Source organism: Schistocerca cancellata, chromosome 1 (genome assembly GCF_023864275.1).
Source record: "Schistocerca cancellata isolate TAMUIC-IGC-003103 chromosome 1, iqSchCanc2.1, whole genome shotgun sequence".
Taxonomy (NCBI): Eukaryota; Metazoa; Arthropoda; class Insecta; order Orthoptera; family Acrididae; genus Schistocerca; species Schistocerca cancellata.
In genome coordinates, this window is record NC_064626.1 from 1,095,100,727 (window position 1) to 1,095,119,274 (window position 18,548).

The 18,548-nt window shown below is 35.5% G+C and overlaps 1 protein-coding gene across 1 annotated transcript in view; it reads right to left on the minus strand.

Annotated features, from left to right (window-relative positions):
* Positions 1–18,548, minus strand: part of LOC126129951 (uncharacterized) — a 146,016-nt gene that overhangs the window by 69,192 nt on the left and 58,276 nt on the right. The window contains exon 7 of the mRNA XM_049915162.1: positions 11,388–11,500. Coding sequence (XP_049771119.1) covers positions 11,388–11,500 — 113 coding nt within the window. The remainder of the gene's footprint in view (positions 1–11,387; positions 11,501–18,548) is intronic.

The following is an 18,548-nucleotide window of genomic DNA, read 5'->3' on the forward strand; positions in this document are numbered from 1 at the left end:
CGTTCTTTATTGCCCCACTTTTTCTAGAAAGCTGGCATGAGACACTCACAAGTTGTTGTGAGATAATGAAAGACTGAGTTTGGACTTGACCCAGATTAGATTAGAGACTAGATTAGATTAATACTTGTTCCATAGATCATGAATACGACACTTCGTAATGATGTGGAACATGTCAGGTTAATAAAAGATGTCTGTACAAGATATTACATTACACAGAATATTGCATGACACTAATGTTTAAGTTTTTTTCCCTTAATTTTTTATCTAAAAATTCAGCCAATGTGTAGAAGGAGTTGTCATCTAGAAATTCTTTTAATTTATTTTTAAATGTTAGTTGGCTATCTGTCAGGCTTTTGATGCTGTTTGGTAGGTGTCCAAAGACTTTTGTGGCAGCATAATTTACCCCTTTCTGTGCCAAAGTCAGATTTAACCCTGCATAGTGAAGATCATCCTTTCTCCTGGTGTTATAGCTATGCACACTGCTATTACTTTTGAAGTGGGTGTGATTATTAACAACAATTTTCATAAGTGAATATATATACTGTGAGGTTACTGTGAGGATCCCTAGATCCTTAAATAGATGTCTGCAGGATGACTGTGGGTGGGCTCCAGCAATTATTCTGATTACACGTTTTTGAGCAATGAATACTTTTCTACTCAACGATGAATTACCCCAGAATATGATGCCATATGAAAGCAGTGAATGAAAGTAGGCATAGTAAGCTAATTTACTGAGATTCTTATCACCAAAATTTGCAATAACCCTAATAGCATACGTAGCTGAACTCAGACGTTTAAGCAGACCATCAATGTGTTGCTTCCAGTTTAACCTCTCATCAATGGACACACCTAAAAATTTTGAAAATTCTACCTTAGCTACAGACTTCTGTTCAAAGTGCTGTTAAAAGAGCTTGTGTGAAATCTACAGAATATTCTTTAGTTTTAAGCACTGCTGTAATAAATAAAAGTATTAGAATTAGTTTTGCTTTATGTAATTAGGTCTGTTGGAGTCTTACCATTCTAAAAAATACTTAATAACCCTTTGGAAATACTGTTTATAGCTGAAGTCCATCCTTACATACACTCAGCAATCAGTATTTGTAACCATGGTAAGATCAAGCAGTCTTCTATCAGAATAACCAGTTTGTTTTGATTCTGCATTTAGATAAACATGCCTATCAACCCACTAGTTCAACCACAAAATACTTTTGAGCAATACTTTAAGTAAATGTATCATATTTTTGTTTGTTTTAAGGGTACGTTTTTTCTAAGTGGTTTCTTTGGTCTTACACTTACAGATACATTATAACTCTTTAAATTCATTCATTTAATAAAAAATTTTGTCTATGAGCAAAGTTTTTGGTTTCTTTTAGGATACCTGTATTTTATTAATTTCCTTTTTTATTACTAATCAGCAGCTGATTGTATTCTTTGATAACTGACTCAGTAACTCCCTTGCGTACTTTTCATAAGAGTCACAGAGCATTATTTGTTACTGGTAGAGCAAGAAAATCAATTGTCCAATGATTGAGCCCTGGAGGACTTTGTATTTTATATTTCCCAAACTTGATTTTACTGTTGCCCCTGCCTTAATTAACACGTTGGCTCTGCAGCTGCTTGCCCAGCTACCCATGTCAAGCATTCCCTTGAGGGCACCTAATCTGTTTAGTAGCCATCTCTGTGGAATGCTGCCTGTGCCTGAACTCTTCACTTGGCCATCTTGCCCAGTGCTGAATATTTCTGGAGCCAGGGTGGTCACGACTGTCTAGCAGTCTGAGTGTGATAACTGACTTTACAAATAAACACAGTGTATCTTGGTACTCATTCCATAGCTTTAAATCTGTAGATGAATTGCTCAACAAACATCAGGTGCACTGAAACTGCTTCGGCTGCTAACATGTAACTCCTCATCATTAGTTCTTGCAAATCATCGTAAGGTCTCTACATACATCTCAGTTTTATTTGACATACTGATACTTAATCGTCAGCTTTCTGTATGTTACTTCTGATGTAAATGCTGGAGAACCATAATGAGCAAACACTAATGTTTGTCTGTACTAGCACAATGATTTGCTCGCAAACAACTATCGAGAGAAATGTCTACATGCTGAGACATATTTTTGAAGCTAATCACTATAATATGAGCTCATTAACCCAATAAAGTATCCCCAGAGAAACTTCAAAACCAAAAAGTCAACATTTATGAGTTCATTTTGTATGGGATGCAATTGTTATTACACAGTAAAAATAAACTATCATGTATAACTTTTGTTTAAGGATTTGATAAGGGAATAACAAAGTTTCTACACTACCTAATTAAACATCACCTTTAATTCCTAATGATCTAATGACCTTTTGTACCTCAGAAACAGGTGTGTGTGTGTGTGTGTGTGTGTGTGTGTGTGTGCGCAACTGACCATCATCTAATGAAGTTAACCTTCATTTTATATATATAAGTAACATGTCTACATATAAAAATGAACTGCTGTGCGTTAGTCTCACTAAAACTCAAAAATCACTTAACCAATTTGGATGATTCTTTTTATTGTTGTGTTCATAATTGTTAAGGCAAGGCTTATTATATGGAAGAAAAGTTTGGAAAAGTTGCCTAGAAAATTGGAAAACTCTGGAAATACTGAAAGAGCTTTTTCCTATGGGACTTTCATGATTTTTGTTATTCACAATTGAAACAATCAATATGAATAATTATTTTTTTCTTTTGTTCATTATGGTCTTGGGCTTGAAGCATCCAATCTGTGTTTGTCAGAACAGACCAGATGTTTCACACGTTCGTATATAAGGTGTTTGTCAGCACAGTAGTTCATCTGGAGAGGCTCTTCAAGCTCAGATAATTCTTTGTTTTTATTTATTTATTTTACACTGTTATATTTCCCATTTTTCTTTCACATTTGGGTTTTGGCTGGAAATGGCAAAGTTAAAAATATTTTTCTTATGAAAAAAGGAAGTTGCTACTCATCATATAGTGGAGATGCTGAGTAACAGGCAGACACAACAAAAAGAATGTCACAATATAAGCTTTCAGCCAACAAGGCTTTTGCTGAAAATAGATCACACACATACACATACAAATGCAACTCACACACTGACTGCAGCCTCTGGTATGTATGTGTGTGTGTGTGTGTGTGTGTGTGTGGCCTATTTTCGACAAAGGCCTTGTTGGCCGAAAGCTTATATTGTGACAGTCTCTTTTTTGTGCCTACCTGAGATTCAGCATCTCTGCTATATGGTCAGTAACAACTTTCCCTTTCATAATATTGTTACATTCCATCATGGATTTTCCATTGTTTGATTACAATATTTTTATACTTATTTTTCACTTTTTTTTCTTAATTTTGAAATAATCTTTTCAGAAGGAAGGGCTTAATTTCATCTTCCAGATGTAGCAACTTGGCTAAAAGTTCATCTTTGTGCGGTATGTTTCAAAACATGGTACAACACAGAATGGTATGTTGCATGTTTTGCATTCATATTTCATTTCTTGGCATACATTTTGTTTCAAGCAGACTGTATATCTATGCCATAGTCTTGGACTGGTAACTTGGAATAAAATTTGGAAAGTGCCTTCCAGTAAAGTGCAAAGGATTCTTGTCATCAGAGCATCTTCCTTTCCTATCTCTTCTCCATTCTGTAGCAAATTTTTCCACAAGTTCTTAAACCAGACATAAATGAAAATCTACTATTGGTATTTTCTCCCTATCACCGATCTGTGAAGAGTGCGAGCATTTAAAATACGAAGCTCCACAACATGAAAAAAAAAAAAAAACTTTTGGAAGATGTAACAGACTTACGCACAGATCCAACTGAACTTCGTAGCATGTCAGAGTGGTCTACTGCATCCATACTTGCATCGTAGTCAACACATTGTGGCTTCATTATTTTCTCATGCGTGTTCCTGTTTGTCTTTCTCATATCATGCATTTCTGTAACATCACAGGTACTCAATATCGACACTTCTCTCTTTTGTTGCACCACTTGATGGCAAGCCATGTGTGTTGACACAAATTCAACTCCTCCTCATTTTAATTTCTCCTGTAGCTTTGACAAATTGCACCTGATGTAACGTACAGTACCACATGCTGCTGTTCTATGGCTGTGAAACCAGAATAACAATTGTCAACATACCGGGCATGTCCATGTTTACAGTATGGCTTCATTAGTGTTTTCACTATGTTGCCAGATTTCCCCAAATTATGGACTTCAATTTCTGTTGTTGTGAATGTGTATACAATAAAATCCAAGAATATATAGTTTTACAGTTGCACAACACAAATGTCTTGATTCCAAAACTATTTTGTTTTGAATGAACAAATTGTTTAAAAGGTAAGCAACCTTTGAACAATATAGGTTTTCATCAACATAGAACTTTTTGTATGGATTAAATGCACTGCAGAACACCATATGAACTCTATTAATTATCTTCCTAATTTTAAACAAACTGTTACCTCCGCGACTGCGAAAGTTGTCACAAAAATGCAACATTCTCAAAAGTAACAAAAAACTGTCTTGGGACATAACTTCGCCAAAAATTGAAATTTCAGAAGTAAATCTCAGGACCAATATTCCCTTATTCTCAGATTTTTAATACAGGCCATGAGAAGTGAAATACCAATGAAGCAATGCAGTTCTTCAAAACCAGTATCTTTTCAGGTGTACAGTCGAGAATGAACTGATTCCAATGTATTTGGTGAAAGTGCAAAATCAGTTTGTTTTAAGTGCTACAAATTTCATCAGATTTTCTGATTGAAATAGCATGAAAAAAGACAGAATGCTTCAATAAGGCACTATTTGGCAGTTATGTCCTGAAGATGAGTCATCAGATGCTTGCAGTGCTGTACTGAAATCATGGTTTTGCCAATCAAATTGATCTGTAAGGCATGGTCTTTTACTGATTGCTTCATCTTCACTTTCAGAATCTGAAGAAGTGTCCTAGTGAGCTCTATGAAGTGAATCTATGAATCAATAGAGTGATTGAAGACGCCACACTTACTGTCACTGTCACTCCTTGTGATTATCTCCAGTACCTCTTCATCCGTGCAACCATGCCAAAGTGCCATTTGTTCATGGAACTCAAAAGTGATAGTGCTCTAAAACTCCTGATGAATAGGCAGAAATCCAAACAACATCACAGAAGCAGAATGTAGATAATGACACAAACCAGCTAACATTAATGTTGAAAAGCAACTGTGAAATCTGATGGAAGTCACAGAAGAGACAGAGCACACAACTGTGGGGTTTGTGGAGGTCTTTCAGAGCCATGATCAGCCCTGGGTAAACACTACTGTAAAGCATGTTAACACTGAGCTGAACAGGATGCTCCAGACACCAGCAAAATCTCACATACACATGTTCTGCACATGAATAGGATGGGGAAAAATAAATTAGCTTTTCTATTAGCAGAAACTGTAAGGGAGTGCACACTCACACAAGGGCTGATCCCTATGGTTAATGGGTCCAGGCAGACAGGTTTTTTTAGGTTAAAGCTAAAGAGCAGACAGATGACAATCAAGATCAATAGAATAAAAGAAACTTCATGTACAGTAAATAGGGGTAAAGCTAAGGGAAGTATCAACTTACTTCATCAAAATATCATGGGAATAAAAAATAAAGTAGATGAGCTATTAGTGTGTTCAGATGATCTCAAAAATAAGAATGAGATTGATATACTCTATCTGTCTGAACACCATGTAACTGTGGGTTTGGATAGTGTCAGTATAAGTGGTATAATTTAGCATTTTACATTTGCAGATCTAGGATGGATAAAGGAGGAGTTGCCATTTTCATAAAACAAGGGCATAAACGCAAAACTGTAGAAGTAAGCAAATTTTGTGTTTATCACCACTTTGAGGTTTGTACATGTAAACTTCAGCTAGATAATGTAGTAGTGATATTAGCAACAGTGTACAGGTCCCCATTAGGAAACTGGGAGCTGTTCATAAAAAAGTTTAGCTCCCTATTATGCTGTCTGACAGACAAAAAGAAGAAGTTATTAATCGGTGGTGACTTCTGTGTAAACTTTCTAAGTAATTCTGATATGAAAAGTGAACTATAAGTGTTATTAACAACATATAACTCAGAATCAGTAATCAATTTTCCTTCACGTATAGCTCAAGACAGTAGCACACTTAACAGATAATCTATTTATAGAGAAAGAAGATGTAAAACAAACATATGCTTTCCCTGTGGTAAATGGATTGTCAGACCATGATACAGAACTGATTAGGTTACCAAACCTAACAGGGTGTGCAGTTCGGAAACCATTAAGTAAAAGTGTGATGGCACTCAACCCTGTATCTATACAGCACTTCATAGAAAGCTTAAGAAATGTTAATTGGGCAGATGTATATAAAGAACCAAATGCTAATGATAAATGCAACATATTTCTTGATAAATTTATATCCCATTTTTAAACATTGTTTCCCAAAGAAAATTACTAAATGTAACACCACACACTTTTCAAAGAAACCTTGGATTACTACAGGTATTAAAGTGTCTTCAGAAAGAAAAAGAAAACTGTATGACACAGCAAGAACTAGTAAAGATCCAGAAGTAGTTTTACATTATAAAAATTATTGTAACATACTGAGAAAAGTTGTAAGGAAATTAAGAAATATGTATGTTAGAGAAGAAATTAACAACTCTGGCTATAAAATAAAGTCAATATGGAATGTTGGTAGAAGGGTGACAGGAAAAGTAACCACTGGTTAGGTAGTATTATTATTAAAGAGAACGAGACCATCCTAACCAACAGTACACAAGTAGCTAATGTATTTAACAACCATTTCTTAAGTGTAGGAAAAAAATTGGTGAGAACAGTTCAAAAGAAAAAGCCAGACAAAACATGAAAGAGTCTATTCCAAAAAAATTTTGTCAGTTTAAGTTTCACCTAACAACCTCCTGTGAAATAAGTAACATTATTAAATCTTTGAAAAATAAATGTTCTGTTGGAGTAGATGACGCCTCTAATAAGATATTAAAACAATGTGGAGCAATCACAGCTGATGTTCTGAGTCACATATGCAATGCATCACTGACTCAAGGTTTTTTCCCAGACAGGTCAAAATATGCCATTGTCAGGCCTCTCTACAAAAAGTGGGACATCACAGATGTCAATAATTATCGACCAATATCCTTGCTTACAGCATTTTCAAAAATCTTTGAGAAAGTAATGTACTCAAGAATGGTTAGTCCTCTCAACAGTAATGGGATACTTAGTAAATCACAGATCAGATTTCAAAAATGCTGTTCCACTGAGACAGCAATATACAGTTTCACTGTCCACATAATAGAGTCTCTAAACAGTAAAATGTCACCAACAGGAATTTTCTGTGACTTGTCCTAAGCATTTGGAAAGCATTTGATTGTGTGATCCACAACATTATGTTACAGAAATTACAGTTCTATGGTATAAATGGAACAGCACATGTGTTGTTTAAGTCATACCTACAGAACAGGAAGCAAAAAGTTTCCTTATATGGCTGAAGTGATTTAAATAAATTTGCCACTTCATCTAACTGGGGTGAAATTATATTAGGTGCTCCATAGGGTTCAATCATTGGTCCCCTTCTGTTCTTGATATATGTGACGACCTCCCTTCCCATCTGAAACAGGAAGCTGAACTGACACTGTTTGCTGATGATACAAGCATCATTATTAATCCAGTAAAAGAATGTCAAATAGAAAATGATACAAATAAGGTCTTTAGAAAAGTCATTAATGCTTGCTCTAAACTTTGAAAAAAATACAGTACATCCAATTTTCTGCTGCAAAAAGTACAGTTCCTTCAATAAATATAACACATCAACAGAAGTCAGTAGACAGTGTAGAACATTCAAAGTTTTTGGGTGTACATATAGATGAGAATCTTAACTAGAAAATTCATATTTAGTATCTTCTAAAGCAACTAGGTTCAGCAACTTCTGCAATCAGAATAATTGCCAATTTTGAGGATATAGAAATTAGTAAGCTAACATACTTTGCATACTTTCAATCTCTGATGTCATACTGAATAATATTTTGGGGTAGCTCAACACTGAGACAAAGAGTATTCAAAGCTCAAAAGAAAGTGGCTAGAATAATGTGTGGGGTTCATAGTCACACATCTTGTAGGCATCTTTTTAAGCTATTGGGAATTTTTACAACAGCCTCACGGTACATTTACTCACTAATGAAATTTGTTCTCAACAACATGGACCGATTTAAAAACAACAGTGACATTTATGATTAGAATAACAGAAAAAAGAAAGACTTAAACTATACATTACTCAAGCTATCTTTGGCACAGATAGGGGTAAAATATGCTGCTGTAAAAATTTTCAACAAATTACCAAATGAAATAAAATGTCTGACAGACAGCAGTAATAGCTTCAAAAATAAATTGAAATCATATCTACTAGACAACTCCTTCCATACCGTAGATGAATTCTTGAATAGGAACAAATAAATCTATAAATATAGTATATGCATTTTGTGCCATTTAAGGGAAAGGGGTAAATAATATAAATACTAATCTTTAACTCTGTAAGGGTGGTCCATTGATAGTGACTGGGCTAAATATCTCATGAAATAAGTGTCAAATGAAAAAACTACAAAGAACAAAATTTGTCTAGCTTGAAGGGGGAAACCAGGTGGCGCTATGGTTGGCCCGTTACATGGCACTGCCATAGGTCAAATGGATATCAACTGCGTTTTTTTTAAATAGGATCCCCCATTTTTATTACATATTCATGTGGTACATAAAGAAATATGAATGTTTTAGTTGGACCACTTTTTTGCTTTGTGATAGATGGCGCTGTAATAGTCACAAACATATGACTCACAATTTTAGATGAACAGTTTGTAACAGGTATGTTTCTTTAAATTAAAATACAGAACGTAGGTACGTTTGAACATTTTATTTCGTTTGTTCAAATGTGATACATGTACCTTTCTGAACTTATCATTTCTGAGAATGCATGCTGTTACAGCATGATTACCTATTAATACCACACTAATGCAATAAATGCTCAAAACGATGTCTGTCAACCTCAGTGCATTTGGCAATACATGTAACAACATTCCTCTCAACAGCGAGCAGTTCGCCTTCTGTAATGTTCGCACATGGCATTGACAATGCACTGATGTATGTTGTCAGGTGTGGTTCACAATAGCAAATATCCTTCAACTTTCCCCACAGAAAGAAATCCGTGGATGTCAGATTTGGTGAACATGCGGACCATGGTATGGTGCTTCGACGACCAATCCACCTGTCATGAAATATGCTATTCAATATCGCTTCAACCGCACGTGAGCTATGTACTGGACATCCATCATTTTGGAAGTACATCGCCATTCTGTCATGCAGTGAAACATCTTGTAGTAACATTGGTAGAACATTATGTAGGAAATCAGCATGCACTGCACCTTTTAGATTGCCATCTATAAAATGGGGGTAATTATCCTTCCTCCCATAATGCTGCACCACAGATTAACCTGCCAAGGTCACTGATGTTCCACTTGTCGCAGCCATTGTGGATTTTCCATTGTCCAATTGTGCGTATTATGACAGTTTACATTACCGCTGTTGGTGAATGACGCTTTGTTTCTAAATAGAACACGTGCATAAAATCTATCATTGTCCCATAATTTCTCTTGTGCCCAGTGGCAGAACTGTTCACAATGTCAAAGTCGTCACCATGCAATTCCTGGTGCATAGAAATATGGTATGGGTACAATCGATGTTGATGTAGCATTCTCAACACCAACGTTTTTGAGATTCCCGATTCTCACGCAATCTGTTGCTACTGATGCGCGGATTAAATGCGACAGCAGTTAAAACACCTACTTGGGCATCATCATTTGTTGCAGGTTGTGGTTGACGTTTCACATGTAGCTGAACACTTCCCGGTTCCTTAAATAACGTAACTATCCGGCGAACGGTCCAGACACTTGGATGATGTCATCCAGGATACTGGGCAGCATACTTAGCTCACATCCATTGGGCATTTTGATCACAATAGCCATATATCAACATGACACTGACCTTTTCTGCAATTGGTAAATGGTCCATTTTACCACGGGTAATGTATCATGAAGCAAATACCGTCTGCACTGGCAGAATGTTACGTGATACCATGTACTTATATGTTTGTGACTATTACAGCGCCATCTATCACAAAGCGAAAAAATTGGTCCAACTAAAACATTCATATTTCTTTACGTACTACACGAATATGTAATAAAAAATGGGGGTTCCTATTTTAAAAAATGCTGTTGATATCCGTTTGACCTATGGCAGCGCCATCTATCGGGCTAACCTTAGCGCCATCTGGTTTCCCCCTTCAAGCTAGATGAGTTTCGTTCTTTGTAGTTTTTTCGTTTGATGCTTATTTCGTGAGATATTTGGCATATTAAAAATTTTGTTTCATATGTGCATTTCTTGTGCACTTGACATTTTCCACTTGATAACAGCTACTGTACCATGTGATTGTTCAATGGAACATGCAACCAACTAACTAACAAATGCCACTGAGCAGCTTTAGATGTCTGCAGGATCACAGGTAGTGGAACCAGCTGACAGTAAAAGCTGTCATTAGGGCTCAGGTACAGGCCAGGCTGTGACAGTGAATGCTGTCTGCAGGAGCCATGGGAAATACCACTGCAGCAGCTAACAATGTCCACAGCCCCTCTGGAAAAGTGGAGTGTGACAGAATTTTACATTTGCAGTGCTCAAAGGGTTAAGACAATTACTTGTTCTCTGATGTAGAAGAAAGATTCTAGCCAAGCCAAAGGTTTGTCTTTCACGCCAGAGTGTGGAAGCTTTTTAGCATTGTGTCATAGTTTACACTGTCAAATGTGTTAGCGAGGTCATAGAAGATTCCTGTTGGATACCTTTTGAAATTTAGTTCAGTTACAATTTCATCTGTTAGACTAAATATAGCTTTCTCTGTGGAGAATCCCATACGAAAGCCTAACTGTGTAAATGTCAGTAAGCCATTTAATGCTGAACATTTTCACATTTCTCCATTAATAATGAATTTATTCTGAAAGATATCCAGCTGTTGATAAATAAATAAAATATTGGTGTGGCTACATGGTACTTGCAAAGTTGAAGTCAATCAAGAAATGTTCTCTGGTTGCAAGGCAGTGATCACAAAAGCCTTATTTCTCTAGTAGAAAATTTCTGCAAAATGAACTGGTTCCAAAAATTTTCAAGATTTTAGAATCATCAAATTCTGTGAGAGATGCCCCTTTCTGTCAATAAAAGTCCATTTGAGCTGAGCTGCAGCTACCTGAAGTTTTTGTATCAAATTGGTCAATGTTCATGCAGTAACACAATAAGGACATAACAGATACTTACAGAGTAAGTAGAGTATTACTTGGATACTTACCTTACATTCAGTACAAATCACTGCATCAAACAATGGATGTTCATCAGAATTTTCTGGTGGTCCCATGCAGGCAACACAAATGTTTTCACCCTGCTTGTATCTTTCTGCATTGCCTGGAAATAAACAAGCCACTTCATTTGTGTTTTAGCAAAGATGATGCCTTGAAAGAGACCTTAATTAAAACAAGTGTCCAGATGACTTCAGAGCAAAGAATTCATGTTATTCACTCAAACGAAGCTCAATATATGACATAATAAGAATATGCAGTCTGTTATTCATTTATTTATACCTTTTGTATCACAGGCCTGAAGAATAATTTTATATAATGTGGAATGCTTGTAGATAAATATTAACAATGGGAAATTACTTTTGAAAATTGTATTAAGAATTAATGACCTTTAATTTAATCTGCTATACTCTGTTATTGTTTAAATATGATAAAAATGGAAAGTTTATGCAACTGTCACAAAAGCCACTATTTTAAAAACATGCTGCTGCTGCATTCCTAGTTATGGTGTTAAGCTGCTGTTGGCTTTGCCAGCCAAAAACTGGTTAATAAGATAAATAACTCACTTTACTATATTCACAGTTTTTTTCTTTTTATTTATATTAAGCTGCTACTTAATTCTCTCTTATTATTAATGTGAGCACACTGATCAATCTCAAAAGATAGCAATTGTAAAAAAACTAGAAAAATGAAGAATGTGAATAGCACTGTTTGCAGTAATTTGTAATTAATGAATCTAGAGTATCACTTATTATATTACAAGATGTAGCTAATAAAATTTGTCTTTGATCTACTTTTGGAGTGCATAGATTATCAATTTCTTGTGTTATGTGCAGTTACATTGAGGCCTACACATAAAAATAAAGAGCTTCTCTCTTAAACTTTGGCATGGAAGCATAATACATCTGGAAATTACTTTTTGTTCTATATTGTGTTTGTGTAAGTCACTGATCACCTAATTTTCTCTATTATTATTGGCTGAAAATGTCAATAAAGAGCAAATACATACTGACTGAATGAAGCTGCACAAATATTCAGTTGATTATGATGAACTTTCAAAGTAGTGCAAAGTTTGGCAACTTACTTTCGATGTTCAAAGATGTAAAACAGTGCACCTCACAAAACTAAAAGCATTGTATCCTGTGACTACAGTATCAATGATTCAGTACCTGAATTGGTCAATTCATGCAAATACCTGGATGCAACACTTCAAAGGAATATGAAATGGATTGATCACATAGGCTCAGTCATAGGTAAATCAAGTGGCAGGCTTCAGTTTACTGGACAAAGCACATTGTTTTTGAAAATATAATATAATCAGATAGGTAACAAAACTCACCAAGTGGCAGCAGGAGAAAATGCATAAAAGTTAAGGAAATGTCCAGGCTTTTAGAGCCAGTGCCTCCTCGTTTTGTCAGAAGAGTTGAAGGAAAAAGAAGAGGGATGAAGGAAATAGACTGAGAAGGTTTAGAAAATGTGGAGGGTTAAGGAAAAGTTGCCCAGAATACAGGTTCAGGGAAGACTTACTGGACAGGATGAAAATGAAAGATTTTCCTTCTTGTCCTGTCTGGTACATCTCCCCTGTCCTGGGGTTCTGACTGACTTTCCTGTAGGTCTCCCCATTCACTAACTTGTCCTTCCTCCTCATCCCACCTGGGAAGTCTTCCCTGACTGAGTGTTCTGGGTGACTTTTCTGTACTCTCCCCATTTCCTAAACATTGTCAGTTTTTTTTTCTCATCCCTCTTCCTTCATGTTCCACGCTTCTGTCAAAGAAGGAGACACTGGCTCAGAAACATTATGCTATTACCTTAACTTTTGTATGTACTTTCTCCTGCCATTGCTTAGTGAGTAGATTTTTATCCATTCAATTGTATTTATCAGCAAATGTCTGTGGATATTTTAATAAAAATTTTCAAAAGCAAAAATGTATGCATTCTAAATCAAACTGCAAAATCATGTGTGGAAGGAATGAGTCTTTTCGAGCTGTGATTAGGTAAGAATGCAGGAATAAACACTTGTACATAATAGGTTCTACATGCGATGTCAATATCCTAATTTGGAGAAGACAGAAAACGAATAAGAAAGCTATCTAGGATATTTCATGGGATATGATGGAGGTGTGCATTACAGAATTTGAGTGGAAAAGGAAAATTGAGTCATTCTCAGCAGGGTTGTAATCTTCCACGAAAGACCTGGAAGCTGTGAATAACAAGTCAACTTACCATTGCAGAAAGTTAAGCACAATAAACAGGGAAAATATGTAGCCCAAAAATTTAAAGAATAGTTAAGAGTCAGACATACAAAAGTTTGATGAAGATTGAAGAGTACAGAGATAGTAACAGAGAAGAGAAAGCGTTTATCCAGACTCACTGACAAAGCAAAATCATTCAATGTTAATGAAGTCTTTATTTCTAGACAACTTTGTAATTAAACAAAAGGAGATGGAGAGTCATGTGAATAAACTGTCAGTTGGTAGAGCACTTGCCCACGAAAGGCAAAGGTCCCGAGTTCAAGTCTCGGTCGGGCACACAGTTTTAATCTGCCCATGAAGTTTCATATCAGCGCACACTCCGCTGCAGAGTGAAAATCTCATTCTGGAAACATCGCCCAGGCTGTGGCCAAGCCATGTCTCCGCAATATCCTTTCTTTCAGGAGTGCTAGTTCTGCAAGGTTCGCAGGAGAGCTTCTGTAAAGTTTGGAAGGTAGGAGACGAGATACTGGCAGAAGTAAAGCTGTGAGGAGCGGGCGTGAGTCGTGCTTCGGTAGCTCAGATGGTAGAGCACTTGCCCGTGAAAGGCAAAGGTCCCGAGTTCGAGTCTCGGTCGGGCACACAGTTTTAATCTGCCACGAAGTTTCACTGTATTTACTACATTGATTCTTGTTACATAGAACATATCAAGCATTTTCAAAAGTGTGATAAAGTTCAAAAGTCAAAGAGTAAATACCTTTTTCATAGAGAGTAAATTTATTTCCCCATTTTGCATAATATTCTTCAAATCAATACATATCTTGTACTATGTGCTATCTGAAGTAATCTGTTTTCTTTGTTAGTGTTCAAACTATGTGCATATCAATCTGTGAAATCAGTTAACAGTTTAGTTGTGAAAATGTAACAGACAAGAGTTACATTCACATTCATAATATTAGTATGGAGAAAAGTGTGTGAATTTTACCCTTTCAACCATATGTCTTTGTGTTTGTAGTATAAAGGTGAGTAAAGATGGTGGCGAGTGTGGAACTACATCGTGTATCTCCACGAAAACAAGTAAATTTCAGGGGAAAAAAAGGAAACGTGTGAATTGTAAGGATGAAATATCAGAATTAAATGAACATGTAAGAAGTTTACATAATCAGTGCCCCAAAACAGGATATTGAAAAAAAAAAAAAAACCCTGTGAAACCATATTGCAAGAAAACAATGAGTGCATATCGAATGCAAAAAATTATGGAATAAAATCAGCTAACAAAAATATGGTACACAAAACTATAAGTAAACAAAAAGGTGTGTGCACAAACAGTTATAGTGTGTTAGTGAAAAATAACATCCAAAAGCAAGCAAATGAATCAAACTTGCCTCACAATAATCTCGAAGATTCACACTCTCAAAGTAAACATGAACCTAATATCGTATGCAAAAACAGATTCAGTGTGCTAGCAGAAACAACAAACAGACTAAGTGATGCAAATATTCAACCAAAAATTTCAAAACCGAAAACAACAAACAACAGTCAACATGTAAAACAAGATGCTGGTATTATTTATCCGCTTGCTGGTAGTCATGAAAAAGGATTGGCAGAAATTATGAATGAAAAAATAATAAATCAAAGTGTTGCTTGATTCGTGAAACCAGGTGCTCCACTACGAGAAGTTACTCCATACATTGACACATGCATCAACCAAGGAAGTTGTAACTCTTGCATTATGATAGCTGGAGCAAATGATTTCTACAAAAATGAGGCAAGTCTTGAGATCTTTAAGAGAAGCATTGGAAAAGGTTACAGACATGAAAGTGTTCATAACAAGCATACCCATGAGTCATAACCTCATGAAAACATCATGTGTGAATGCAGAAAATGAAGTAACTAACCAAAAGATTGAAAAAAATTTTAAGTTATTCAGCAATGCAACATATATTAATACAGACAGCCAAAAAAGGGAACACATCACTACCCATGGAATGCATAGAAACATGAAAGGTAAAGAAGCATTACACGATGTAATACTGAAACAACTGAATCAAAATCAGACTGGCTTAATTCGACCTACAATTATAGCAGCAGCAATGGAATCATCAGCTTCAACTGAAGAACCAGATACTCCAACAATCTGAGACAAAGCTGAAGAAATAAGAAGAGGACCTCCAACAAGCTCAGCTACATGTGCTGCAAGTTAAAACTTCAAAAATCACATGTGAAAGGCCAACTCACTACGCTTCAACCTGCACCACTCGTAAAAGGAAAGAACCATAAAGTTTTTTTATGGTAAGTGGTTCCAGAGAAATGTTACATCAATCGTGTAAAACATTGCTCAGGAAAGAAAACTTCAACAGTAAAAGTGAAGGGGACTATTCACAGAAAGATGTGTTGGAAACTGTAAGTAAGTCAGTCTTCATTCCAAATGCACTGGAACATAAATGGCCTAAATGCAACATATCCTCATGATAAAACAACAACAATTGACGAGCTGCAAATTATTCTATCACAAGGAAGAAATATCAAAGCCTAAATGAACACTGGCTCACGAAAGATTCAATCACAGTTTAAGTAAGCTAGAAAACTTTAAGATAGCTAGTTGTTTTTGTAGGCATAACAGTACTCATGGAGGCTACTGTATATTGATTAACAATTCATTGGAATATAAAGAAAGAAACAATTTTAGATTTCTAAATGAAGAGCTTGTATTTGAAAGTTGTTGTTTAGAGACAGAACAACAGAATATCATCATCATCATCTCTATATACAGAATTCCAAGTAGTGATGTAAATACATTATTTTTAGATAAATTCCAGTGTCTCCTATATAAACTCACTAAAGAAAATAGGAAAAAAATTGTAATTGCTGCTGATTTTAATACAGATACAGCAAGCAAAACAAGCATGTCAACTAAGTTTATTGACGTAATTGAAGAATATGGTGTTAGAATAAATTTCACTGACTTCACCAGAGTAAATGAGCAAACAGCAACATGCATACACAATATTTTAACAAATTATACATTTGAGGACAGTATCAAATTCTCTTTAAACCTAGGTATCTCAGATCACTCTGCTCTGCTTATTGAATTAAACTTACAAAAAACAAATAGTAAAAAAATGGGAGGAGATGCTTCATGAAAAGACAGTTCAGTGAAGAAAACATAAACTTGTTCTGTTGTAGATTAAATGAGGTAGACCTGTCATTACAACAAGAAAACTCATGTTCAGAAAATTTTGATACGTTTTTAAACAGCTTTTTACATGTCTCCAATGAAACATTTCCACCCATAGCCTGCCCAAGAAGGGCAACAAATAAACTAAAGTGGATTACCACTGGCATAGAAATATCTAGTAATAGAAAGAGAGAGCTACATGCTGAGCTGAAATCAAATGAGAGTCCTGAGTTCCTAAACTATGTTAGAGGATATAAAAAACTATTTAAGAAGGTTGCAAAAGCAGCAAAGGAAATGGCAAACATTAAATTCATTAAAAAACATACAAATAAATCCAAGGCACTTTGGACAGTAGTCAAACCTGAACTTTTGAATCAAACCAAGCAGCCAGGAAATATCTAAAATAATGGTACAAGACAAAATAATTGTACATTCTGCTCAGGTATCAGAAAATTTTAATAAATTCTTCATAAATGTAGCAAAATTTGATGTTGATGTAGACTCTTATCAAGATATTGTTCATTTGTTTGGCTCAAGGCAGAGCAAGAAAGAGAGCCTAATTAAATTTAACAGAGTAACAGTAAAAGATGTAGTAAAAACTATACTAAACCCAAAAAACAAAAATTATTTGGGTTGAGATGAAATACCTGTCAAAGTCATTAAAGCAACTACAAATTTAATAGCACACCCACTACACAAAATAATTAATCAATCACTTGAAGAAGCATACTTTCCTGAATTTCTAAAATATGCAGAAGTCAAAACCAGTATTTAAGAAAGGCTCCAATGATGATATGGGAAATTACAGTCAAACTTCCCTTCTTCCTGTGTTTTTTAAGATATTTGAAATGATTGTTGAAACTCAAATTCAAAATTCCTGCTACAAATACAATGTAATCTCTAAAAATCAGTTTGGATTCCAGAAAGGCAAAAGTACAATTCATGCAATCAATGAATTTGTAACAAATGTTAGTTCCACTTTGGACAAGTCACAAAAAGCTACAGGAATCTTCTGTGACTTATCCAAAGCATTCAACTGTGTGAATCACTCCTTACTATTACATAAAATGAAAAAATATGGAATTATGGGTACCGCCTTACAGTGGTGTAAGTCATATCTAACAGAGAGAAAGTAAAGGTTATTATAACATCAAGCAAAGGAAAATACTTCTAGAAATGGAGAACAATCTCACAGGGAGTACCACAAGGCTTAATTCTGGGCCCAATTCTCTCTTTTTTATGTAAATGACTTACCCATAAATATAAATTATCATTCAGTTTTATTTGCTGATGACACATCAGTACTGGCAGAAAAAGTTTTATTTGCTGATGACACATCAGTACTGGCAGAAAATAAAAACACAGAAGAAATTCCTAAAAATGTCATAGAAACTCTAGAAAACCTAGATGTTTGATTTCATCTAAATGGCCTAAAGCTAAATATCTCAAAAACACAGGTGATGCAATTTAAGACAAAACAGTCATGAATAAATGCTATTTACATTATGCACAGAAGGCAGGAGCTAAATGAAGCAGAGCACTTTAAATTCTTAGGAATGCAGCTGGACAGAAACCTATCATGGTCCTCACACATAGATTATCTAAAAAATAAACTAAACAGCCTGGCATTTGCTATGGTACAATCTTAGCCAATGTCACTAGTATAGACACAAAAAAAATGTATTATACCATAGCTACTTTGAGTCAATAGTGAGATACGGTGCCGTGCGGGATTAGCCGAGCGGTCTAAGGCACTGCAGTCATGGACTGTGCGGCTGGTCCTGGCA